We start from the raw sequence: 27,620 nt of genomic DNA on the forward strand, positions 1-27,620 counted from the left end.
ATTTAAAGGCCTGCGCTCTCGCGGGCTTTGATCTGTGCTGGCGGCCTCGACTCTCCGCGTTTCTCTTTCTTTCCCATACGCTGTCCTTCTGTCCTTCGCGTTCCAAACTTCCATCGTTCATTACACAAGTAAATGTCATCGGAATTATATCATATTTGGTTTCATTTTAATAAAAAAAATGCCACGAATATGTTGGTGACAGTTTCATAAAAAAAGAAAGAAAAATAAAGAAGTTTTGTAATTGGATTAGTAGTGGTCTTCTGGTCTCACACCGATATACCCAACAATGTTGTGGCACACTCCTCGACGGCGATGCCTCTCGAGTTTCGGCCCCTCACCGCGGTGGTGTGGGTAGTTCCACCGACTCTAAATCGTAAGGTTGGCACTGACTCGTAACGAGAATCCACTGTATTATGATTACACGTCAGGGCGCCAAATTTAAGAATTTAATTTCCGCGGTTTATTTCTTTTCAGCGAAACCCTTGAAAAGACTCGAAATTGAATTTAGAAAGTTGTAGATTATTGATATTATAAAAATTCGATTTAAATTCCGTTTCTAAAACTGTTCGAAAACTGATAACCTTTTTAAAAGACCAAGTTCAGAATTCAAACTTCGAGGTTCATTAAGTGATAATTATAAGATTATTGGAACACCGAAAAGTCACTTACTGAAAAAGAAAAACACTGTAATCCACACGTAAAAGCTCGTTCAGAAAAGGTATCCACGGACTGTTTAGATTGAATTAGATTCAAGAACAGGGGTTAGAAATTTTCCGGCCGAAGAATGGTCTTCGTGCCAGAAATCTTCTCCGACGTCGTTGGGGCCATAACTTTGAACGTATTATTGCTTCAGATGGCCTTTCGAGAGCACGTTGACGATTTTCGGCACTTGACCTTTGTTGCGAGCAGCTCGCAACCTCTCGAGCGCCTCTCAATTGGCCTGCGGATACGTTCAGTCCTTATGGGCGACGATTTTAGGCGCCCAAACAACTTCGGCATCTTGCCTGTCTTGTGTCCGGTGACCTTTAAGAGGACGCAGGCTGCACCTGGTTTAAAATTTCACGTAAAATATTTGGGACCTTATCGTATTGTTAGAGTATTACGGAATAATCGATACATAGTACAAAAGATGGGAGAGCACGAAGGTCCGCAGGCGACAACGACAGCGGCTGAACATATGAAGCCTTGGATCAACGATGAAGAAGACGATTTCTCCGAGGACAGTGAAAGCGAAAACATCTGAGGACAGATGTAGAATCAGAATGGCCGAGTGTAGTATCGTAGATTTAGGCAGGATGTCGTTGGGTCTTCAATGGCAGGATGAGGGCCGTACAACATCGAGGCCCAACGAAAACCAGACCCAAGGGAAGAGGGCCATAGAAGGGAAAGTATCCCTAACGAAGACCAGGCCCAAGGGAAGAGGGCCATAAGAGAGAAAGTATCCCTGACGAAAACCAGGCCCAAGGGTAGGCTGGGAATTTCGAGGGACACACACAGGATTTGGGGATGAGTGCGGGTGTGTGAGGACGACGACTAGCCCTTTCGCTACGGTAGTGTGCTCCGTCGGAGTGACACCGCTGACGGGCCACCGTGCCGCCGAAGTAGCGGCACTGAACGGAGCACTGCGCCGGAAAGTGTGGATGTTGCGCTTAGGTAAACTGGAGTTCAAACTTACATCTTTCGGTGCAGCTTCGTCATTCTCCGGATCGTACTATTCTTTAAGTGTTATACAACAACATATTTGGAGATTTTGCAATTATTATCAATAAAAATATATTTAAAAATTAAAAGTTACACTTTACAATAAAAAACAACAAACACTTTCCAATAACAAATTAAAATTCTCAATAATTTAATTCGCAGTGATAAATTTTGAAGCAAGGGTCGACACACAATCCCACATTACAGTTTTTACATTCATATTTCACTTGTTTAAAAAAAATTCGAACAAACCAGAGAATGAGACAAGTGTGATCGATGTGCAGTATACGTAAAAATAAAAACATCGTGGGGCTCATGGTCAAGTGGTATCACGCTGACATCGTCTATAGACGACGCTCGTACACACAGGTCGTCACGCGGATGTCGTCTATAGGCGACGCTCGTAGCGAAAGGGCTAGAAAAGAACATTTTTGGGGAGAACAGACAGATTTGCGTTGACTGCGGAGAATGATGGACGTGTGCGTTGCTTGAGAGTTGAAGTATCAATTGTTTCCGACATCGAAATTATCTATTCAACACCCTTTCTTCATATATTTTAAATAAACATTGATTATAAACATATATATATATATATTATTATGATTATCGATATGTTACGATATCGAGACATCGCGCCGAATGGTCTTCGTTGCTGCGTCGTCTTAGTGACGACAATACAACGGAGACATGAGAGAGTCGGTTGACGAACGCCGTTGAGGGAAGACACAAAGCTGAGTACTCCCTCCTCCTCTATTTAATAAAGGTTTATTGGTATTACATACGTATTCTTTATTGAAGATGCCCCAAGCCCGTAACAATATATATTTGTAAGTATATGCATATCGTCCATTAAATAAAAAAATTAAAGCCAAATTTTATGTAACTTTTTACGTCATCTTGTTCCTCAATTTCCCGAACCGGTGTCGGTGAGTGTAGGTAGATTCAAAACTGCGCATAATTTGTCTAAATGTATTGTTTGTCCTTTCCGGGACGCAACATACGTGTTTGTCTAGCTACATAACTTCTTTACCGTAGTGCCAGTTTAGTCATTGAAAAAGGTAGAGTTTGTATATTCATCCCAATAATTTTCCGCAAATATCTCGCAAACCAAGGTCGTCCAGCAATAACGTGTATAGGAAAAGGTTGTTCAGAATAATGACCTTAATAACATATTTCAAGGTGTTTGAAATCAGTGAGGAATCCTTTATTGTAAAGAATTACCTTGAAAATAATACATTGATGTTTTTAAATCATTTTAATCTCTCTACTGTTTTAAAATGCACCTGCTCATTTTTACCAAATCCGCAATTTAGTGATAAATTGATACTGCAATTGTTATTAGTGCATACCTATGCGTTGGTAAATGTGAACAAAGATCGCGAGTGTTGAAGAGTCTTACGGTACCGTGTGAAATAAGCAGCAGCAGCAAAGGCATGCATAACTACGTATGAAAAATGGTGAGTTAGTATATTAGTAGTATGTTTATATTAGAGTTAATATCGTTCTACAGCACAACTACCATGCACACAGAAAATACGATCGCAAAGAGTTAAAATCTATTTCCAGTCCTTCTTTTGTTCAGGACTCAACGGCAAACCGCGACAGCACGACGCTGACGCAACGCTGGCGCTACGCTCCACGTGGCATGTCTCCGAGTGGTCATAAATCGCACTCTGATTGATTCGTGTTTTTCGTTAATAACTCAAAAACAAAATACTCCAGCGCAAAATGGTAAAGGAAAATAGGGCTTAGAATCACCTGGGAAATCACTCCTTTTTCAGAGTTTTTGGTACCATTTTATATACCCTGTAGATATATGGCGGGCTGAGAATAATTCTGGTGTAAGTCACATACATACATAGTATTTCGAGTAGAATAATGTTTTGCGTTTTTTGCTATAAAAAAACTTCATACAACATTTATAAATTCAGAAAACTATACAAAATGTCTGCACGTGAAAATTAAAGCACAAAACAGAATTTTATACAATCTACAAGCAAATTATTTAATTAAGATTGACTTGTACCGATATATTTCTAAACATTTTGATTAGAAAGTGCAATGAGTACACTAATGTTCTTAAGAAATTGTATGTTTTATTAAAATCTTATTAAATAATGTATATTATATTTTATGAAAACAAAATTGTTCATTAGATCCTTCGGTTTCGTTATCAGAAAGAGAACCATGATCTCACACATCTTCGGCGATTTTAATTAACTTAAAAAAGGGGTGATGAATAAATAAGTGGGATATACTTTAATAGGTATGGAATATCCTTTTTTTTTTGTTTAGATAAAACAGGTTGAAAAGAAAAGAACATAAGGCAGACTTACACCACTATAATCCCAAATGTTTCGTTATACATATTAGTTTCGTGACAAAAGAATATGCTGTAATCTTTTGTAGCGGCTAGCTGGGCGCCGGAAGTGAAATCTTCAGCACACCAGCACCAAGAAAGATGTATGGTTTGCACAGCATAAGACGCTATTTGTGAGAAAACGTCTTTAACAATTTTGGCCACTTAGCGGACAAATGTGTCCTTGTAGCTCCTAGCGACAAACTCAATAGCGCAAGTGAACGCCATAAATTTTGGGTAGTCGAAGAGTCTCCAGCTTAGAGTGTCCCAGCGACGCGTGCCTGCTTTCTATCAACCGGGAAAGCTGGACCCGTTGACGTAAGCCAGCAGTCACGTACCGCACTTAGCACTGGGCCCGGAAGACACCAAAATTAGATTTTCAACGAAACGACGCGCTCGCCCTTCTCACGCACGAGGGGCGTGGAACGTGGGCGTGTTATGCAAAATTCACTGATTGGTGGAAGTTCCTCGAAAGGACTTCCACCAATCAGACGACAAGCGTTTTTGGAGATATAAGGCAGAGACTACCGACGCGAGTGTAGTCACAACCGAATCTCAATCGAGTTAAAAAAGTCAGTCGAGACTAGTCACAGCCGAGTTAGAATTCAGCTACATTCTGTCACTGTCGAGTAAAAGTTCAGTTGCGCCGAGTTATAGTCCAGTTGTAGATTTACAATCGCGCTAATCAATCTACCCCGGACGCTATCGCGACATCACTTTAATAAAGTAACGACTCAGTCACAAAAACCTGATTTGAATACTTATTCGAAGGCATCCGTCTACCTAACCCAGTTCCTTCACTTTCAATAAAGAATGAAGTTCTACATTAATTAACGTAGATAGAACATTTTCATAAATAGAACATACACTACCGTGCATAAGTATTTGAATATATTTAAAAATCGCATAATTTTCTTAAAACTGAACCAAATGAGATAAAATTTCTTGACATGTTAGAAGACGTACTAAGTTTTCTGAGTATCGGGTAAACGAAATTTTGAAAAAAAAACTGCTATTGGTCGGAATTGTGAAGAAAAAAGAAAAAGTCAATTTTTTCAACTTTTTTATCTGTGCCTATAATGAACATTTAAAACGTGCATTTTGTAGATCTACGTTAATTATGTACGATGAAGATTTCATCGTGAAAAATTTGCTTTGATAAAATAAAAAGTCACAAAAAAGGGCCTAGCCGATTAAGATGGTCAAAACTGCCCTTAGAGGTTTTTCAATGATTAATGAACCATTCGAAAGCTGACCCAGAAAAACCCCTCTGAGCAAAATTTCAACCCTCTATCTTGCCCGTGAGGGTAGTTACAGGGTAAATTAGATTTCAGAGTGTGGGAATTTTTTCGCCGTTTCTGCTATTAGGAGGAAAGTTACACTTGTTGGTTTTATCGCAGGTATATATTAAGTCATTTTAAACATTGTTACATTGAAACAAGTAAGTGTTTGACCTAAGAAATGTTTTAAGAGAAAAAATGGATTGTATTTTGTGCGATATATACCAGAATGTTCGGAACGTTTACAACATCGCCGGTTGGCACAGCGGTTAGGGCGTCGGGCTACGGAGCGGATACGCTGGTGTTGGAATCCCGTCGGTGGGAAAGTTTTTTTCCATACGTCATCTTTATTTTTTCAATTTCTTATATGGTTTATTTATGTGATTTTAACAATATTTTTTTAATGTTTTAAAAATATTGAGGTAACATTTTTAACTAACTTTTATTTATATCACTCCGACACTGCCTGTTATGGTACTTTATCGGGGCACTAAACAGCAAAATAGCATGTTTTCATATTTTTGAGAAATGTACATTTTTCCGATTTTTTTGAGGTTTTTCATTTTTTACGACCACAGTTTGCAAGAAAAAAATCTGGAAAAATTCTCAAAAATCTGTCTTAGGATCCAAAATATGCCACATTTTTTTCAGAATTTTACGAAGCATCAGAGTGTGGGAAATCCGCGGAAAAGCGCGAAATCTAATTTACCCTGTAACTACCCTCACGGGCAAGATAGGGGGTTGAAATTTTGCTCAGAGGGGTTTTTCTGGGTCAGCTTTCGAATGGTTCATTAATCATTGAAAAACCTCTAAGGGCAGTTTTGACCATCTTAATCGGCTAGGCCCTTTGCGCATATTAAAACTAGTATCCCTTTTGCATGCAATTATGAAAAGTGGATGTTACGAATATCAAAACACAACGACGTAGTAGGGATTGTGTTCATAAATATTGGGATATGGGTGTATATATAATGAAAGCACACTCTTTTACAGTATACGGAATAGAGATTATATTTGAATAGATTCTCTAATAGCACGTCGTCAGACACGTCTTTACGGTTTGAGAGAAACGTCGCGAATGAAACAAGAAAACGAAACAGAGGAGCAACAGTCCAATATGAACATCAGAGAATCGAGGGTCCCATGCCGGGGACAACATACGATGTATATTAACTGCAGATACAATGTATATCAAAAGCCGATTCAAACCATCCTTCCTTCTAAAGAAATAACAGATTCATTTTGTTCTATTTATGAAATAAATTCCAACAATAAACAAACATTACCTTCGAATACTGAAGCATAAAAACTCGCGAAAGTTAATACATTTCTAAGTTTCCGAATATTAACTAATATTACTTAACAAATATCGTAAACTATGTAAATAAAATTTGTACTATTGTTAACTAAACAATTCCTTAGTATTGTACCTGACAAATCCATTTGTTTAATCTCGAAAAAAAAATAAAAACAGATCGGCAAAGTAAAAGTTTTGAATATTAAACTACTCACTGTTTAATGTTATATCTTTCTTTGAACAGTTTGTCTAGTAATATAGTCATCGTTTTTTGGGATATTGTATTAGCATCATTGTTGTAATGGGACCAGACCTGGGCAAATTTTCGAGAAAAAATATTGAAAATACTATTTTAAATAGTATAATTTAATGCGAATCAAATAAAATACTACTTTAAATAGAACGAAAAATTTCAGCAAATAAAATATTTTACTGTTGTATTTCAAATATGTATTTGAAATATTTCCTTACAATAAAAATAAGTTGAGCAAATAGTTAATATTATAAATTATAATTTTTAATATAAGAAACTATAATAGTTAACAAAGTATTATTTGTAGCTTAATTACGAATATTTACATGTAACGTGTTGATAAACGGACGACAATATCGTAATAACATTACACGCAATAAAATATCAGAAAAGTATAAGTTACTATCAACTATTTGAAATACTATTTTACACAGTCCTACAAAATAAATCTCACTATTTTCAATATTTTCCAAATAAAATACTATTTTTAAATAGTATTTTAAAAACTTTTTCTTATAAATAAAATAATTGATTTGCATGATTATAGGAATGCTTTAAAAACAAAATAAACTATTTAGTATTTTCTATTTCAAATACTATTTTGCCCAGCACTGAATGGGACTCCGACGGTCATGTTGAACATGCCTACTTTAGAACCGCGAAAACGGGCAAGTTATCGAGCACGCATTGCAGTTATATTTGTACATACAATAATCTATAATGACATTTAGTGGAAAATACTACACATAATTTCATAAATACTTGAAATAAAAATACGTATTACACATAACATATACCTTTGAGGAAGCTGTGACGAATGTGTATAAGTAACTGGCCTCCGTGGACTGGAAATCGTATCCCGAACATCCTGAGAAGATCCTGAGGTAGGCGAATTCCTCAGACAAGAGCTGTTAGTTTGGCGCAAGCGTAAATCCTTTTGCGGAGCTGAATTATGATTACCTAGAAACATACAAAAATTGAAAGTTAAAAATTAAAAATTAAAAATTGTGAACAATTTCAGGTCTGTATCGTATCGTCGGCTCCGCCGAGCGCTAGTCCTACCGACCAGGGGTCCCCAATCCTATGCCCGCAAGCACCGTGGCGCCCGGCGCGGCGACCGTTTTACGTGTACCCGCCACTGTACCACCACGATAAAAAAATTTAAGTTTTCAATAAAATGTTATGTAAAAAGTGAAACAAAAGTTTTTAATATTTAATATACGCGTATTTGTTTGCAAATAATTTCAGATAACTGTTTTTGAAAACATATTTCGAAAAAGTCCACATGTAAATGGTATCAAGGCTTACATAGCTAAAAAGCGAATATCGAATTTTGTTTGGCGATAGCATTTGTTTAGACCAGCGACGCTGAGCCGAGCGAGGCGAAGCAGCGACAGTTCCAGAAAGTAAACCGAAGAAAACGCACGCACCAATATATTTAATACATTTTATCTCGGTCATTATTTATTCCTAGTTATATGCCAATATTTTTTATACAGTGTCTCCTACTTCATTGTTTTTAAATACTTTGTTATTTTAATCCCAAAATACGTGAATCAAGTAAAAGAAAACGAACCTATAATATTAACACTGACTAGGAGGAATCATGTTGTTTTGTCAATTTTAAAGATAATTATTTAATAGCATTGCAGTGCCAAAAAACATAATGTTGGAGGTCACTTCCAGACAATCCATGCCACTTTTAATACGAGCTATCCACATAAATCTGAAGTAAGAAGGAAGAAAATAAATCAACTAAAATCAACCCAACAGTCGGTTTTCACTAGGCCTGTGGTGAAATCTAAAAATGCCACTCTTGCTTCTTTAAAAATTTTTCAGATGCTCGCAAAGAAGACGTGGCGGCGCACAGTGCGGACAAAAGACCTGTTTTCGGCACTTTTCGTAGTTTGGTTATTAATGTATATATAGAGGAAATTTTTTACAAACAATTATATTTACCAATATAGTTACTAATTTTAACAAAAAAAAAAAATTTTTAGAAAAAAAAATGTATTATTAAAATTACCAAATTTATTTTTAAAAACTAAAAAGTTTAGAAAAAAATTGATAATCAATGAACCATATGTAAAATTAACAATATATATATTCATTTATTGTTCCCCTCAGGGTTACACTCCTTCCACTCGCAACATCGCATACCCCTAGTTACACCGATAGAGAGAGAGAGAGAGAGAGCTACTTGTCGCTTTTCAATATCATACGCATAATAACCTAAAAAAAACGGACCTAAAAATATAAAATAATAACAATATATCAAAATAAAATAAAATATAACAAATCAACTATAACGCTCGCCATACCGCTCGCCATAAATACAATATAATAAAATAAAATAAAATACATTTAATCTATTACATTATGTAAAATAAATAAAATAAATAACTGCCGTAAATTTGTCATCAGCAAGGAAAAAAGACTAACAAATAAAACATAGCATACCACTCTTTTCTCTCACGCACCCACACGCACACACACTCCTCCTCCTACACCTCCCCTTCCCTATCCCGCGGACCCCCTCATCCGGTCGCTCCCCATTCATCCCAATCCTCCATTTGCACCTTCCCTCCATTCCTCCACCCTCCTCATCCACTTCTCCCCTCCCCCCTCATCATCCAACACTTCCCCCATCTTCTCCTGCCAACCTCCTTCCTCATCCAGCCTCATACATTCCTCCCATACATGCTCCCACGTCTCACTTATCCATCCACACACTCTACATTTTCTCTCCTCCTAATCCATCCAATATTTTCCCTCTTTCATACCATTTCCTAACCTAAACTTTGCCACCCTCTGCCATCTACTCTCCCCCCATCCTTTCTTTAAGTATCCCGGCAGACCCTCCCCCTTTACCATCCCATACCACTTATTATATCTTGATTTCTTTATCTTTTCCCACCTTTCCTCCCTCTGCCTTTCCTTCTCCCTTTTTACCAGCTCCCCACTTACCTCCTCTCTCCTCTCCTCCATCATTTCCTCCATCTCCTGTATTGTCCACCCCTTATCCTCAAAGAAATCCCGTCTTTCCTTCTCCCACCCTTCTCTTACTACTCCCCTCCTTTCCCTCCCTCTCATCTCTTCCCAACACAATCTCGCTAATTCCCCTCCTTTGCCCTCTCTTAACTTCTTTTCATACCCCCATGCCCTCAACCCCGCCCTGCCCCTCATTAACTCTCTTTGCAATTCTTCCCTAACCATATACCCTGGCGTACACTTTTCTACTTCTAACACCCACTTTAAGTATCTCTCCTGCATCCTTTCCATACCCTCCCTTTCCTTCCACCCCCATATTTCTACTCCGTAACTCATCACCGGCCACACTAATTTATCAAAAAGCCAAATCCTCCTACCCCAGTCCTTTCCAAACCTCCTCTTCCCTATTCCCCACACTTGTCCCATCACTGCCGCCCCCTTCCTTATCCTTTCCGCCACTTGCTCTTCCTGACCCCCATCCCTCTTTATTACATATCCTAGATACCTATACCTACTGACCTCCTCTAGTGCCTTACCTTTCCACAACCACGTCACCTTCTTCCACCGTCCCCCTCCCCTCCTACACCTCATTATCTTTGACTTTTCCGCGTTTAGCTGCAGCCTTTTCCTATCCATATAGCGCTCTAGCACCCCTATCATCCCTTTCATCCCTTCCTCCTCTTCCGCCAGCATCGCTATATCGTCCGCATACGCTAAGGTGTATACTCTTCTTCCTCCCACTTTCACCCCTCCCCATCCACCCCTTTCGAGTTCCTCGTCTATGTCCGCCAATAACAGCGTGAACAACAGAGGACTTAGCGGACACCCCTGCCTCACCCCTCTTGCTGTCCAAAACATTTCCCCTTCCTCGTCCCCTACTCTTACCTTGCCTCTCGTTTCCCTTAGCATCTCCTCACATCTCCCTATTAACCCTTCCCTCACCCCCTTTCTCCTCAACTCCCCCACCAATACATCCCTATCCACCGAGTCAAACGCCGCTTTCAGGTCTACAAACAACACTACCAACTTTCTTTCCTTCCTCCTCACCTGCCTATTCACTATATGATTCAGCACGTAAATATTATCCATACATCCCAACCCTTTCCTGAAACCCGTCTGACTGTCTGGCAGTATCCTCTTCCCCTCCACTTCTTTTCTTAGTCTTTCTGCCAAAATCGCTGCATACACCTTATATGCCGTTTGCGTTAGCGTTACTCCTCTGTAGTCCCCCACCTTTCTACTTTCCCTTTTCTTCGCTACTGGTACCACTACCCCCTCCGTCCAATCATCCGGCCATCCTTCCCCTTTCCATACCCTATTGCACACCCTCCATAGCCACTCCTCCACTTCTTCCCCTCCATACTTCCACACCTCGTTCGGTATCCCATCCCCACCTGCCGCTTTTCCCTCTTTCAAACCCTTCACCACCCTGCTGATCTCTCCCCTTTCTATTTCCTCTTCTCCATCCTCATCTCTCCTTTTTGCCTCTCCCTTCCTCACCCTCCACTCTACTCCCCCCAATAATTCCCTAAAATGTTTATCCCACTCGTCCATCCTTATTCTTTCATCCACCCGTGACCCTTTCCTCCTTTCCTTCCTTATCAGCTGCCATACCTGCCTTTCCGTTTTTATGCCCTCCACCTCTCTTTCCCACTTTTCCCTCTCCTTTTTCTTCTTCTCCTCGCATAGTTTCTTGTACGCTAACTTCTTCTCCTTTACTTCTATCCCCTCTCCTCCCCTCTTTTTCCATCTCCTCAACTCCTGCCTCACCTTCTTTTTTTCTTCTTTACAGTCCTCATCCCACCAACCTTTCCTCTCCCCTCTTTTCTTCTTCCCCATTTCCTCTAATGCCTCCTTTACTCTACCCTTCAATTCTCTCCAATCCTCCTCTACTCCCTTCCCTTCCCCATCCTTCTTCCCAAATTTCCCCATGAACTCCTCCACCCCTTCTTCCGTCCAACACCCCATCAGCCTTCTCCTCCCTCCCTCACCCCTCCTTTTTCACCCTACCCTTTCTCCCTTAAGCCATACCGTCAGGGGCAGGTGATCTGAGTCCACCCTTTCCCCAACCTCCATCCTTTTCACCCCATCCCTCGTATCTTCATCTCCCATTATATAATTTATCACCGAATTCCCCCTCTTTCCTATGAACGTCCACTCCCCTAACTCATCTCCCTTTACGTTCCCATTTAGTATCCCCCACCCCCTCTCCTCTAAATACCCGCACAACCTCCTTCCTTCTGCATTTATCCTCTCATCTTTGGATTTCCTACTCCCTTTCCCTTTTTCCTCATCTTCATTTCCCCTCCTATCCCACCCCCTTCTCTTCCCGTCCTCGCATTAAAATCCCCCCCTATAATCACCCTCACACCTTTTTCTCTCCCTTCTATCCATTCTCCCAGCACCTCCAACTTCTCCCGCAAGTCCCCATTTACATACACCCCAATTACCTTCCACCATCCCCCCTCTATCCTCATCTTTATACCCATCTCCCCCTCCCTTCCTCCCCCTTCCCCCCTCACCGTCTCTATCTCCTTCCTTATTCCCATTAGCATACCCCCCTTTGCCCTCCCCATCTTTTCCTCTCTCCTTGCCCACTGCACTTCCCATACATACCCTCTTGGCATCCTACTCCTTACCTGTTCCCATCCTCTCTCCTCTAGCCATGTCTCCATCAATATTATCACATCCCACTCCTCCAACCCTTTCCAGAAGTCTTCGTCCTTGTTCCTCAATCCCGCCACATTCCAGAATGTCACCTTAACCTCCCTTTCCCTCTTCTTCCCTTCCTTTCCCCCTTCTTTCCCTCCCTCCCACCCCTTTACCTCCCCTGCCCGTTTCCCTGCTCATCTAACCAACTTTCTTCTATTTCGTCCTATTGCTTCAACTTTCCATTCACCCACATTTTCATGTACCCCACCTGTACACTCCTTCCTTCCCTCCTCTCCTTCTCCGCTTCCCTTTCAATTTTCCACCTTGCTCTTCTCTCTTCCTCCGTCAGGTCGTCATCTAACCTTTCCTTTTTCCCTCTTAACTTACCCCTTTCCCTCATCACCTTCCTTTTCTGTTCCCTGTCCACCATCTTCACCAGTACCATCCCTCTCCCCTCCTTTCCCACCCCTCCTATCTTTCTTATCTCCTTAATTCCCTCGTCCTTCAGACTCATCACCTCCCACACCCTCTTCACCTCAGTTTCCATGCCCTCAACCTCCGCTCGAATCCCCCTTATTACCACGTTGTTTCTCCTCTCCTCCCTCTCCTTTCTATCCTGTTTTACCTCCATCCTCCTTATCCTCCTTCTATTCTCCTCTACTTCCCCCTTCCCCATCCTATCGTCTATCCCTTCTCCCCCCTTTTCCCTCCCTTCCCTCTCTACCTTCTCCACCTTTCCCTCTAGTCCTTCCATTCTTTTCTCTAGCCTTTCCCTCTATTCCACGTCTTCCCTCCTTTCCTCTTCCTACTTCTCTCTCTCCCTTCTTCTCCCCGCTCTCTCTTTCTCCAGCTCCTCTTTCATCTCCCTCAACTCCTCTTTTATTTCCCTCATCTCCGTCATACTCTCCTTCATTTCCCTCATCCCCTCTTTTATTTCCTTCATCTCCGCCATCTCCTCCTTCATTTCCCTCATCCCTTCTTTTATTTCCCTCAACCCCGCCATCATCTCTCTAATCAAGTTCTCCCAACCCTTGACTAACCCTTTCGTCTCTTTCCGAACCTCCTTCGGCGACCTCTTCGTCTTCGCACTCTTTTTAAATATTCCACTTTCCCCTTCTCCCTCGTCGTCCCCCTCATCCCCTTTCTCCCTCCCCCTTTTCTTCCATAGGTTGTCAAAACTGCTCCCACTACTTCCTCCCCCTCTCCCTATCTTTTCCGTGACCGTCGGCTTTCCCCCCTCACCCCTCTCCCCCTTCCCACCTTCCATTTCCCCTTCCCCTCTGTTACTCATTTCTTCCTCTTACTCTCACTACCTATACTACCTTCAAATTTCCCGCTTTCCTCCTGACCCTATCGCCACCAATCAGCGCCACCTACCACTCCTTCTCTCTACTCCCGCGTTCGCCGCACGAAGGATGCCGCCAACCTAACCTCCAATCACTCACTCACTTCCACCTTTCTCACACCTTCCAGCTCCCTTTTTCACTCTTCCCCTTTTTTTGCCCAGCTACCCCTATTCCTCTCGCTCTCTTCTCCCACACTCTCTCACCTCTCACTCTTCACTTTCTCTCAACAAACACTTCTCCGCTCACTATGCACGCCAATCTCTCTCGCAACCGGAAACGGAAGTCCGTAAAATTAACAATAATAAACTTAAACAAATTATAATACTAGTGAATAAAATGAATAAACTTAACAAAACGCTATTCGCTATCCGAGTCATTCTCAGTACTTTGATTGCGACCCAAAATCATTGACTCTCGTGATCTTGCACATCTCGATCTATCCTTACATTCTTATTACTTTTTCAATAGTTATAAAACATATATTGAAAACAAATTAAAAATACATAAAAATGATTGATATATAATTATTGCAAAATTGTATTATGCATAAAAATGATTATTATATGATTATTATTAACAATTTCCATCCTAATACGCATGTTTTGCAAAAGAAATGTATTTCATATCGTGATATACACGAATATTGAACTTTCCCAGTAAATTCCCCACTGTAACGGTGGCGAACAAATGGCAACATTTTTTACGACCAAATTTGTTTACAAATGTATACTTATTGTTAATTATTCACAGAAAATGAAATTTAACAATATAACTAATACATTTAAAAATAAAATAACAAATTTTCCACGATAGATCCTAAAGGAAAGGTATGGACACTTCTTAAAAAGTTTATAAAATTGAGAGTCGCAAAAAGTCGCAGACAAAACTATGAAATTCTTAAACTATAATAAGTAAAGTATCCGAATATGCATGAATCTCAGGATATATTTTGCCGTGTTTGTTTTATGTTAATTTGAAGTTTTATATGCAATTAACAAATAAAACCACCGTTGAAAATTTGTACAAAAAATAAATCTACTTTATTAAATGTATAAAGAATGCATATTCCTTGGTAAGAAGTTTCCATTACACAGAATTATTATTGCACACTCAATTACAGTTAATATAACATTTTTCGATTTTTGGCACTTTAGAGAGTGCCTCCATGGCCAAATTTTTTTACAAAAATCTAAATTTGGTTACTAATGCATGTGCAATGGTAGTTAGTCACAAAAAATTAAATGTAACAATAAAATTAATAAGTTGAAAAAAAAATTATTTTTATGCATAAAAAAAATTGTTAAATGAATAATAATATGCATTTCCTGCTAATAAAGAGTTCTGCCAAAGGAAATTTTCGTGCATCGTCAAATAAAAATGTAGTGAGATGTGCCGACTTGTCCGCACTGTGCGGCGGCCCGTTCACCGAACACGCCGCTAGCCTACCGACATGCATACATTGTATCGGCGCGGCGGCGGCGACTGTCCTCGGAAGGCTGCAGAGAAACACTCGAATATCGGTTCCGAGGGCAGCCGTCTTTTGTCAAACAGTCGACTGTCGAATCTTCGTATTCGTATTCGTTATGGAAAAGCGGACACACAGTCGGTTCCGAGCACTCGATGCAAACAGACGCAACCGAGCGACGCGAGTGCTTTAAGAACACGTACGAGCGAACGAGTTCACTTCATTTTATTCACCCGTGATCCCATCAAGAACAAGCTTTTCCAAGATGGTCAGCTGTTAAAAGAAGCATTTCTGGATAGCGCCGATTGCTTGTTTGAGGGATTTTTTAACAAACGTGAGATTATGTCAGCAATACAAGATTTATAGTTGTCGGATAACACCGTCACAAGAAGAATACATGCTATTTGAAAAGACATTCAAACTCTGTTGAAAAGTGACTTGGAAATTAATATTTGACTGGTTTTCACTACAATTTGACGAGTCTACAGATATATCAGACACAGCACAGTTAGCCGTTATGGTGAGAATGTTATTTAGTAACTGTTTTTCGTACTGAAAAAGAAGATCTACTGAAAATATTACCGATAAGGGGACGAACAACAGGTGAGGAAATCTATAACATATTGTTACGGGTTCGGGGCATCTTCAATGAATAAAACGTATGAAATACCAATAAACCTTTATTAAATAGAGGAGGAGAACTCAGCTTTGTGTCTTCCCTCAACGGCGTTCGTCAACCGACTCTCTCATGCCTCCGTTGTATCGTCGTCACCTAACAATAAGACGACGTGGCAACGAAGACCATTCGGCGCGATGTCTCGATATCGTAACATATCGATACTCGTAACAATATTTGAGTCGTTTATTTTGAAAGTGGCTTAAGTCCACTTATACTTAAAGTGAGATTAGGTAAACTGAGAACTGGGTTTGTGTTTCAATAAAATTAAAAATATACGTATAGGATACAATGTGTGGGATCCTTGACTCGTGGGTCCTACGAATTGTAGATCGGAGTGCATGTCTATGTTATTGGTATGAATGAAGGCGTGAAGAGTCGTGCGAGAGGTCGAGAAGCGAGTTTAGAGAGAGAGAGCGAGTTTAGGAGTGAGAAAGCGATCGAGCGAGTTCATGTTGTTTAATTTTTGTTTTTCATAACCATATATATTCTGTATCATTAAATGTTGTTGCTTTGATTTTCGTCTTTGATCCCTATGCACCAAAGATCCCTACAATCTTGGGGGCTCGTCCGTGTCTACGAAAATCCGTGAGTTGGGATATTCGTTCGTGTGAAAAGTGACAATTATTAGGGATCAAAGTGCTCAATAGATTGTAGGGGTCTTTGGTGCATAGGGATCAAAGATATATATATATGTTTACAACACTTCAAAAACACAATTTATGCAATTCGGGACATTTTCTAACTACATAAATTACATAACAATTTACTGCTCATCTACATCTTGTGTATGCGGGAGGGATTTGAAGAAGTCATGGTGCTCCGGTGGTATGTATCGTAGTAAGTCCATCATGTCCTTGAATTTCACTGTTTTAATTCGTCTTATATTTTTATAAAGTGGTGTCAATACAATATTTTCGAACTTTCTTGGTCTACCCCGACGTGGTAATAAATCCAGAATTTTAAACTTTGCATTCTCATCTATTGATGTCTTATAGAAAATTTTATATATGACTCATCTCTCAAAAAACGTATTCAGCATATTTTAAACCAATTTATTGTTCCTCCGTTATAATTCTTTACCCTTTTAAAAATTGTGTCCTCCAAAAATTTTGTTGATATGAATCCTCTTGTTTCAATTCATTTAGAATAAAGTTATTACCTTTCCGGCACTTTTTGATAATGTCCCTCGGACATTATCAATAATGGATTGGACTTAGGCCACTTTCAAAATGATGGTTTTAATTACTGAACTAACTGCGAAAACTTGTGTCCAAAATTATTGTATATACTCTGAATGTACTTAACCGCAAATCTTGTTTCTGACAGCTAACTTGAAGTTGTACACGTAATTACGGGCAACAAAAAATAATTGACAAATGGACTTAGGCCACTTTCAAAATAAACGGCTCATTTAGAGCATATGCAGAGTTGATAGATATGCCTTTGCACAAGCTGTCGGCCATAACTACTAATGGGGCACCAGCAGTGGTTGGTAATATCAATGGATTTATTTCCCTCTGCAAGAAAGATAAATCATCTCCAAACTTTATGTCGTATCACTGTATTATGCACTAAGGAAGCTTTGTGTGTGTTCGGGAACCCGGGACGAGAATTTTGGGGAGTGGACTGTATGGGAAATAGGATCGGGTGCGAACACAGGAGGGAGCTCGGAATTGCCAATGAGTGAAAATGTGAAGGAAGGAACGGGAGAGAATGGCCAAGAGAGCAAAGGAAGGATAGAAAGAGTCACCAAGCACGGGTGTAACGTTATATAAACTCTTTAATGTAAACACACTCGCGTAAACTATAATAGTGAGGGCGTGGTGCGATCGAGACGAGATGAAAATCGGATGCCGAGAAGCAGCGACGAAACGACAAGAACAACGATGGGCGCGAGCGTGTGTGTAATTAGACGTGTCGAGAACGAAATTGCACACTTCTCAACGGCGACGGTAATGAGGCGATCGCTGGTGATTCCCATCGATCACGTGATCGCGTATCGGCTGCGCGCGATTCCGAGAAACGCCGAAAACAAAAGGCGTCGCGCACACGTGATTCGCAGGATCGAGCTGACATGGTAGACGGGGCCCCGGGGCGCTCCCCAGGGCCGTAGCGCGGGGTCTCGAACAGACTTAAAATTACCTTATTGCTACGTTTAATCCTAAACATACCGCCCGCCTCGGATTTCTTTAGAGATCCGAAATTGACTAGTCGAACAGTACCGCAGGACGGGAACCGCAAACAAGAATGATTCATATATTTGAAGGCACCGCCCGCCGTGGACCACTGGCAAGACACGTCCCGCCCGCCATGAACTGTGGGTGATACACGATAGAATGAGACATATATATATATACAGGACGCGTATGTACAATGTCGGGAACGTAAACACGACGAACGAGGCGCAGATAAATCTAATGGTACGCACACGAAACTGAGACGGCGGTTATGCCTATTTACAGATATGTACAATCAACTTCTTGCATTCGAAGAGGCGATGTCGATGCGTCGCACGATGCAACTCTGCGATTAAGATTTAATCGGACGGTAAATCGATCGGAAGCACGCATACTTTAACAATGGGTCGCTTATATTCGGAATTAGCGGTTTTCACCGTGACAACGCGCGTAATGCCATCATCGCCGGGGTGACAAGCGGAGACGCGACCAAGTTCCCATTTACACGGGGGTAGATTCGCATGCCGCAATAAAACTAACTGTCCGACGGTAATATTCGACTGAGGGGTTTTCCACTTGACGCGTTGTTGGAGACCATGCATGTAGTCATGCGACCATCGGTGCCAGAAACTTTCCATCATTTGTTGGAACAATTGCCAACGCGAGAGACGCGATTCCTTTTGATCGAGCAGCGATGGAGCCGGTACAGCGGTTAGCGCCGATCCGATCAAAAAATGCCCAGGCGTTAGGGCACAGTAGTCATCGAAATTATCCGACGCCGCGGCGAGTGGGCGGGAGTTCAAACATGCTTCTACTTGACAGAGCAAAGTCGAAAATTCTTCGAAGGTCAATGTGTGGGCTCCAACAACTCGTTTGAGGTGATATTTGACGCTACGAATGCCGGCCTCCCACAATCCTCCGAAATGAGGAGCGGAAGGCGGCGTGAAGTGCCACGTGACATTATCGGTGGCTAGCCGATTGAGCATTGTAGGATCGCGAGTGGCTTCTCGAAACGCCGTCGCGAGTTCTCGATTCGCGCCGGTAAACGTTGTGCCATTATCTGAGTACAGGGCGTTGGGAATACCGCGCCGAGAGCAGAAGCGGTTGTACGCGGCAAGGAACGCTACAGTCGAGTAATCGCTAACAAGTTCCAAATGAACGGCTTTGACGACCATACAAATAAATAAGGCGATGTAGGATTTGCGAGAATGATGTCCGCGACCCGGAGATGTGCGTGTTTGAATTGGACCGGCATAATCGAGACCGCAATGCAAAAACGGACGAGCCGAGCGCGTAACTCGAAAGTCCGGGAGGTCTCCCATAAGCGCGCTTTGTTGCTTTGCTTTCTCGCGGACGCATGCAACGCACTTATGAAGAAGGGCTCGTACTATTGGACGCGCGCGTAGAATCCAATATTCTTGGCGAAGAATGCTCAGCGTTAAATGAGATCCAGCATGGAGGGCTCGCAGATGAGCATGCACGATGATGACGTCTAAGAGTGGATGCGACTTAACGATAATCGGATGTTTTTCTTGCTCCGACAACTTGGCGTTTTTTAATCGTCCGCCCACGCGAATTAAGCCGTCTTTGTCTATATATGGATTAAGGGAGAGCAGGGAGCTCTTTTGGTTGAGCGGACGATGTTGACGAAGAGACTGAATCTCCTCAGGAAAAAGGTCACGTTGTATCTGTCGGAGCCAGAAATTCTTTGCACCTCGGATTTCTGACGCGTCGAGAGCTCGGCTTCCAACGCGTAAACGCGAAACGGGACGTTTCCGAATTCGCTCGACGAAACGGAAAATATACGCGGTGACCCTTAATAATTTTGGCCAGGATGAAAACCGGTCACGTAGCTCCCACGGTGTGCTAGGCAGTACAAGGTTAAAAGAGAGGGTCGGACGTTCCTCCGCGCGCGCGTCAGGCGATGCGACCGGGATATTTGGAGGCCAGTGGTCGGTCGACAGTTGCATCCACTGTGGTCCCTTCCACCAAAGATCGTGGTGCAATAGTTGGGACGGAAGTAAGCCGCGGGAGGCACAATCTGCGGGATTCTCCTCGGACGGTACATGTCGCCACATGGCATCCGGTAGGGAGGAGGCGATTTGAGCCACCCGATTCGCGACGAATGTTTTCCATCTCGACGCCGGTTGACGAAGCCAACAGAGGGTGATTGTCGAATCCGTCCAGCAATAACACGGGATCTCATTCGGAAGGTCATGCAGCGCTTGTCTCACGAACACGATGAGGCGAGCTAGTAAGAGGGCGGCGGAAAGTTCGAGCCGTGGAACAGTCAGCGGTTTGACAGGAGCGACTTTGGATTTGGCGGCGAGAAGAGACACGACAATGTGACCGGACGAGGTGACGACGCGCAGATACACGACAGCGGCATAGGCGACGGTAGATGCGTCGGCAAAGCCATGGAGTTCGCATGAGGCGATATCGAGAGTTTGGTGCGTCCATCGAGGAATCGCAAGGGACTTGAGGGCAGGTAATTCCGCGTTATATATCGTCCAGCGATCAAGAAAGGTTGATGGAAGTGGGGCGTCCCAACTGCATTTTTTCAACCACAGCTGTTGCATAAGAATTTTGGCATAGCCGGTGGTGGGAGTGACCCAGCCTAAGGGATCGAAGAGGCGAGCGATCGTGGAAAGGATCGCTCGTTTGGTGCCTGCGGAATGATGGGGAAGCGTCACGCGGAAGCGAAATGCATCGGCATCTGGACTCCAGGCGACTCCAAGGACTTTCACAGTTTCGTCGAACTGTAATATTTTCTCAAGCCCTGTTCCACGGTCATGCGGACTGATGTCGCGAAGAAGATGTGGAGCGTTGGTCGTCCACTTATGCAACTGGAAGTGCGCTTTGCTGAGCAACGTGATCAACTGATTACGCGTTTCGGTTAAACGTGACTCGTCGGACGCGCCAAAAACGCAATCATCCACATAAAGATGGTTTTGGAGGACGCTCACGGCCAACGGAAAATTTGACCCTTCGTCTTCGACGAGTTGTTTCAGGACCCGAAGAGCCAGGAAGGGGGCCGGTGCTGTGCCATAGGTTACGGTCAACAACTGATACCGATCGACGGAATCAGACGGGGACGACCGCCATAGGATACGTTGATAATCGACGTCCTGCGGATTTACAAGAATTTGACGGTACATTTTTGTAACATCGGCGGTTAACAAGTACCGATATTGGCGACACCGCAATATTATTGTCGGGAGATCCGTTTGCAGTTTGGGTCCAATCAACAAATGGTCATTTAACGAGGTACCGTTGCTTGTGAGACTCGACGCATTGAATACTACCCGAAGATGAGTAGTTACGCTGCTTTCTCGAATCACCGCGTGATGCGGAATGTACACGGTTTGAGGGCCGTCTTGAAGAGACGGAGGAACTTTCCGCATATGCCCAAGGTTCAGATATTCGCGCAAGAACGCATCGTACTCGTCAAACAATGGAGGGTTCGAACGGAGCCGCGTCTCGAGACGCGTCAGCATCCGGTGGGCGATGCGGTAGGAATTGCCGATGTCGATCGGATGGGCCCTTCGGAAGGGTAAACGAACCATATAACGACCGGAAGGGTCGCGTGTATGCGTGGTGCGAAAGTGATTTTCGCACTGTTCTTCCTCTTCCGTGTAACGGGAGGTATTAGGAATCTCCTCGATTTCCCAAAAGCGACGAAGTTCGCTTTCGAGCGGGTCGGACGGGGTGCAATGGTACGACGGAACGACCGGAGATGACGTTGACGTCATCGAACCGGCAGGACCCGACAGAAACCATCCAAATATGGAGTTTTGAGCGATCGGTTCGTGAATAGATCCCGTGCGGAGGCCGTCCAACAGTATAAACCCGTATAGATCCGCGCCTATTATAATTTGTATGGGGTCGGAACTCATAGGCTTCTTGTCCGCTAAAGCGAGGTTACGAATATGTGGCCACGAAATGGTTCTTTCACATCGCTCAGGAACGTACCGCGTTAAGGATCGCAAAATCAACGTAGTGGTCGAGAGTGTCGGTCCGGTTCCGTTGGTGGGCGATATCTGAATTGTTGCAGCGTGTCGCGCGGTGGTTTCGCGGTTCCCTATACCGGAAATCGAGACAGACACGCGACGTCGTTGTACCCGTAATCGTTGCGCTAACGATTCCGTCATCAATGTAGTTGCCGAACCTTGATCGAGCAACGCGCGAACAAGTTCACTACGACCTGCGGCGGAACTTACTTTGACCCAAGCGGTCGCGAGCAGGATGCGTTGTGTTGCAAACACGGGTGGCGACGATACGTGTGACGCAACGGTAGTTTGCGCAAAGGGCGGCTGATCGGAACTTGATGGCGAGGCTTGAGAAACGGTTGAATTGTTGGGCGTGGAATCGAAATGTAACAAAGAATGATGTCGACGGCCGCATTGTTAACAGGAGTACTTACTCGGACACGCGGAGACAGCATGTTTTTGACTGAAGCAGTTTAAACAGCGTCGATCGCCTTTTACAAAGTCGAATCGCTGCGAGACGGTTTTAGATTTGAACTGCGTACAAGCGTTCAAACGGTGCTCGGTTTTGCATAACGGACACGACAACCGGTTGGAGGTCGCGGCGTGACTCGACACGTTTCGCTTCGCTTGTTTTGATATCGGTTGTAGAGCATCGAGCGCGCGAATCCGAGATTCTAAGAATTTCTCGAGCTCGGCATACGTCGGGTAGTCGGTGGAAGCTCCCAACTGCAACTCCCACGCTTTACGAGATGATCGGTCAAGGCGCGCGACAATTAAAAATACAAGCAGATCGTCCCATGTATCGACCGGACGACCGAGATTTCTGAGCGCTTGAATCGCGGTGTTGGCCTTGTCGCGCAGAGAGGTCAGATCGCTCGCGGATTCGGTCGACACGTGCGGCAAGGAATGAAGCGTTTGAATATGGAAATTCACGAGACCTCTGTGATTGTCAAACCGTGCAGTTAACAAATCCCATGCAATTTTAAAATTCGCCTCGGTAATCGGCAGGTTCCGGACAAGGTCGCTCGCGGCACCTTTCAAACACGACCCGAGATAGTGCAGACGCGAGACGTCGGACAACGAAATATCTTTGATGATAAGGGCGGTAAACTTATCTCGAAAGCTTTCCCAGTCGTGGAAGTCTCCGGAAAACGTGGGCAGTCCTATTCGAGGCAGTTTCGATGGTGGTTGAGCTGGTGGAGGCGCTCCCGCTAAAGGTGAAGGCGGCGGAAGTTTGGCGGCTAGGGTTTGGATCGAGTCCGCGATGAAATCCGCGGCCGTGGTGTAATCGTCCTCGCACCGGTTAAAATGCTCCTCCTTGAAGTAGGCGAGCTTGGTCGCTCCTTCGGTCTTGCGGAAGCTCTGAAGGCGCCGATTATTTTCCCGGCATTGGGCGAACGTCTCCTTGAGGTATTCCAGCCGCATTTGAAGTTTAGGCACGGTGAAGTTGTTTTGCCCAAGCTTCTTCAAATTTGGAAGAACACGTGCGAGGGCTTTCATGGCGGCCTCCTGCTCCAACAGCAAATCGTCCATGGTGGTGGCCATGCTTTCCGTTAACAAATTCGAATTGAATCTTCTTCTTCACAAGGAACGAATATCCGGCTCGAAGGACCAATATGTTCGGGAACCCGGGACGAGAATTTTGGGGAGTGGACTGTATGGGAAATAGGATCGGGTGCGAACACAGGAGGGAGCTCGGAATTGCCAATGAGTGAAAATGTGAAGGAAGGAACGGGAGAGAATGGCCAAGAGAGCAAAGGAAGGATAGAAAGAGTCACCAAGCACGGGTGTAACGTTATATAAACTCTTTAATGTAAACACACTCGCGTAAACTATAATAGTGAGGGCGTGGTGCGATCGAGACGAGATGAAAATCGGATGCCGAGAAGCAGCGACGAAACGACAAGAACAACGATGGGCGCGAGCGTGTGTGTAATTAGACGTGTCGAGAACGAAATTGCACACTTCTCAACGGCGACGGTAATGAGGCGATCGCTGGTGATTCCCATCGATCACGTGATCGCGTATCGGCTGCGCGCGATTCCGAGAAACGCCGAAAACAAAAGGCGTCGCGCACACGTGATTCGCAGGATCGAGCTGACATGGTAGACGGGGCCCCGGGGCGCTCCCCAGGGCCGTAGCGCGGGGTCTCGAACAGACTTAAAATTACCTTATTGCTACGTTTAATCCTAAACAGTGTGGTAGAATGCTTCGGACACGTCATGAAAACAGTTTCAAAAATAGTAAACTTTATTCGAGCAGTCCCTTTGCAACACCGCCTTTCCAAGACCCTACTAAAAAATCCTGAAGATCCTGATCTCACTTTGCATACTGAAGTACTTTAGTTCAGTAAAGACAAAATTCTTACAAGATTTGTAAATTTAATTGAAGAACTAAAAAACTATCTCTATCACGAAATTATCTCTATCAAAAAATGTTCGCTCGCTGAGCGGTACATCAAAGGATCTGTTCGCGAGCTGAACGTCTATGTGGACGCACAGTGTTCGATTCTACAGGGGAGTTCAGGACAAAATTAAGACCATTAACACTTTTTAAGGAGCACATGAAGATCTATCAGTTGATAAAAAAAATACAGTTTTATTAAAAAGGTTTAAATAATTTCAATTTTTTACTAAAGAAAAAGTTACTAATAATTTCTTTTTGGTAGAAATCGCTATTCGAAAATTCGTATTCTACTTTGATATTTTCGGTCCAATTATGCTGAGTAATTTTTCACAGTCCTCATATGACATACTCGCAAAATTTTTGAATCCTGTTTCGTTTCTTAATAAATCATTTGTTAATCTTGTTCCACCAGAAAGGCGACTTTTTTGAAAATTTCTCTTTGCCAACATTGTCACTTTCCGTTTTTCTCAATACTATCTTCTTCTTAAATTATTACTAAATTATTACTATATGGTGCTGATACAAGTAAAAAATCTTCTTCAGACATATTTCATAATTTTCGTATGTGTACCGAGCAAGGCCTACGATGAACTGCCCGCAATCTCCAAACGAACAAGCCTGGAACTGCTAGCTAGCGAACAGGTCGCGAACACGGACGTTTTGTCGACAGACATTTGGTAACTCTGCTTTTGGATGTATCGCTTCCACACTCTCCGGATCGTCTTCGAGAAGTGTAAATCGGCCTTTAATCGGTCAATAATGGACATGGCTAGATGCTTATTAGCAGAAGCTAGTATGAGTAGGATTTTTTGACCGGAGTGCATTATTACAAGAGCTTATTTAAACAATAGGACACTGTCCAACACTGAGCACTTTCGAACATCACACGAGACATTCATTGGAGAAAGGCCACCCGCGAACCACCTGCGACTATATGGAAGCCAAGTGTTTGTACGAATACCGGAGGTGAAACACTAATCGCAATGGGACAAGAAGGCAGAACTGGGAATTTTGGTTAGCTATGAAGAAGTCGGCTATAGGATACTAATAAATAATAAAGTAACTGTTGCGAGGCATGTAGACATTGTGGAGGAGGATATAAAGTGCATCGAATTCAATGAGGATACAGAAGAAGATGAAATACGTGAACTAGAAGAGAAAGGAAGCGATAAGGTCGAAAATAAAGAGGAGATAGGAAGAGAGAGGGAAAGAGCAGAAGATGTCGTGGAAGAATTAACTCCGAGAAGAGGATATCAAAACCGCCTATCAAGTACCACGAGAAATACGTTTGGGCAAACTACTACGGTGTGGAGGTACCGAGTTTATGCGAGGAGGCAATGGCAAGTAAGGAGGCTAACCTGTGGCAATAGGTAATGGAAAAGGATCTCAACAACTTAGAAGAGAATAAAACTTGGAAACTTGTCAATAAACCAGATAAAAGAATATTAGATGTAAAATGGGTATACATTATTATGTATACCAGATCAGATTTTATTAAATCTGATGGAACACACAAGGCTAAATTAGTAGTAAAAGGGTACCAGCAAAAGGAAGAGATTGAACAGACATGCTCGCCGGTTTTTAAGTCACAGATGCTAAAATTATTACTATCATATTGCTGTAAAAAGTGAATGAATTGGGATTTAATCGAAGTGAAGTAGATTATTGTTTGTATTCTAAAGTAGAAGGTAATGGTTTAATTTTGATTTTGCTGTTTGTTGATGATCTCCTCATACATTGTAAAGATAAGAAAAAAATCATAGGTATTAAATCTAAACTAGCTATATGATTCAAAATACAAGATATGGCAAGAATTAGTAACTACGTAGGGATAGACATTAAATATGATTATTCGAATATTAATAGGATAACGTTAAGTCAAGAAAGGTATATTGCCAGAAACATTGCCTAAAAAGTATAATATAGAACAGTCTAAACTTTGTAACGTTGGCCCTTTTCGCCGCGTAGGAAGGCGGGAACGGGGCCAACTCCGGGAGTTTACGGGCACTGTGGCCGGGTCGTGTACGGCCGTGAATACGCGGTCCTCACGGTACTAACGTGTTCTCGATGACCCGAAACCGAAAAGAGAGCCTTCTGCTCGGGCGCCAGGCACCGGGAAGGTGCCACGCGAAATGCGGGCCTTTGAGAACCGCGAGACGGACGAAACTCGCGAAAGGGGTCTGGGGTTCGGACGCGGGGATAGCGGGGACAGCCCTCGCGACAGGGCGGATCTCGCAGGTCGGAAATAACGAAACATGAAATGGGCTCTAGTAATTTATTACGGGTCAGTAGTACAAAATACGCGGCCACGTGGCCGCACCCGAGAGCCCGCGCTCTTCATACAAGATTCCGAAAGGGTGAACGTATCGCAGCGCGAGGTTGTCGTTATTCTAAAATTTTCCGCGCTCGCGCGGTAATTCGGCACGACAGGAACGCTCGCCAAGGCGAGACTCTACGGAACGCAGGTGGACGGCGCAATTACAAATGGACTGTCGCGATAGTATCCGAAACGACGCGGTCGCGAAGGTTTCTGACCGGTGACCCGCGGTTTCGCAGGGTCGCAAGTGTGGAATCCACGCCGGACGCCTGGGGAACGGATTCATTTCGCGGCGCGATCCGATACAAGGCGCAACGGGCGAAACTACGATATTCTACGCGAGATATGCACGTGAGTACAACGGACGCGAGACGGTGCGATCGACTGCAATTCGCTACGACTGCGGCTCCTCCGAGGAAAGACTTCCGTATCTGATTCCGTCAGGAAACTACGGCACGGTTTAAAGCGCCGACGGTCCGGCGCGAGCAATTTGCCCGAGGCGGGCAGCGCCTCGGCACACGAAATTTGGAGAACGAGACGGGATGACAACGTGCACGCTCACCGATCCGCGAGCTTGCGAAACCGCGAGGGCGCGAGGTCGACGTCGTACACACGTGTCGTTCTCCCTCCAAACTTTCCGAACCAACTCGCGAAAGTGCTACGAAATGAGACAGAGCGAGGACCACTGCGTGGACTTACCGTATTCCG

The 27,620-nt window shown here is 43.3% G+C and overlaps 1 protein-coding gene across 12 annotated transcripts in view; it reads right to left on the bottom strand.

Moving 5' to 3' along the window:
* Positions 1 to 27,620, bottom strand: part of LOC143364149 (echinoderm microtubule-associated protein-like 2) — a 497,449-nt gene that overhangs the window by 305,749 nt on the left and 164,080 nt on the right. For 11 of the 12 annotated variants that reach the window (XM_076804737.1, XM_076804768.1, XM_076804680.1 and 8 more), the window contains one exon: positions 7,688 to 7,850. In XM_076804737.1, coding sequence (XP_076660852.1) covers positions 7,688 to 7,850 — 163 coding nt within the window. Of the gene's footprint in view, positions 1 to 6,852; positions 6,951 to 7,687; positions 7,851 to 27,620 lie in introns of those variants that run through there. The other variant, XM_076804935.1, reaches the window with a different exon arrangement.

Source organism: Halictus rubicundus, chromosome 1, assembly GCF_050948215.1.
Source record: "Halictus rubicundus isolate RS-2024b chromosome 1, iyHalRubi1_principal, whole genome shotgun sequence".
Taxonomy (NCBI): domain Eukaryota; kingdom Metazoa; phylum Arthropoda; class Insecta; order Hymenoptera; family Halictidae; genus Halictus; species Halictus rubicundus.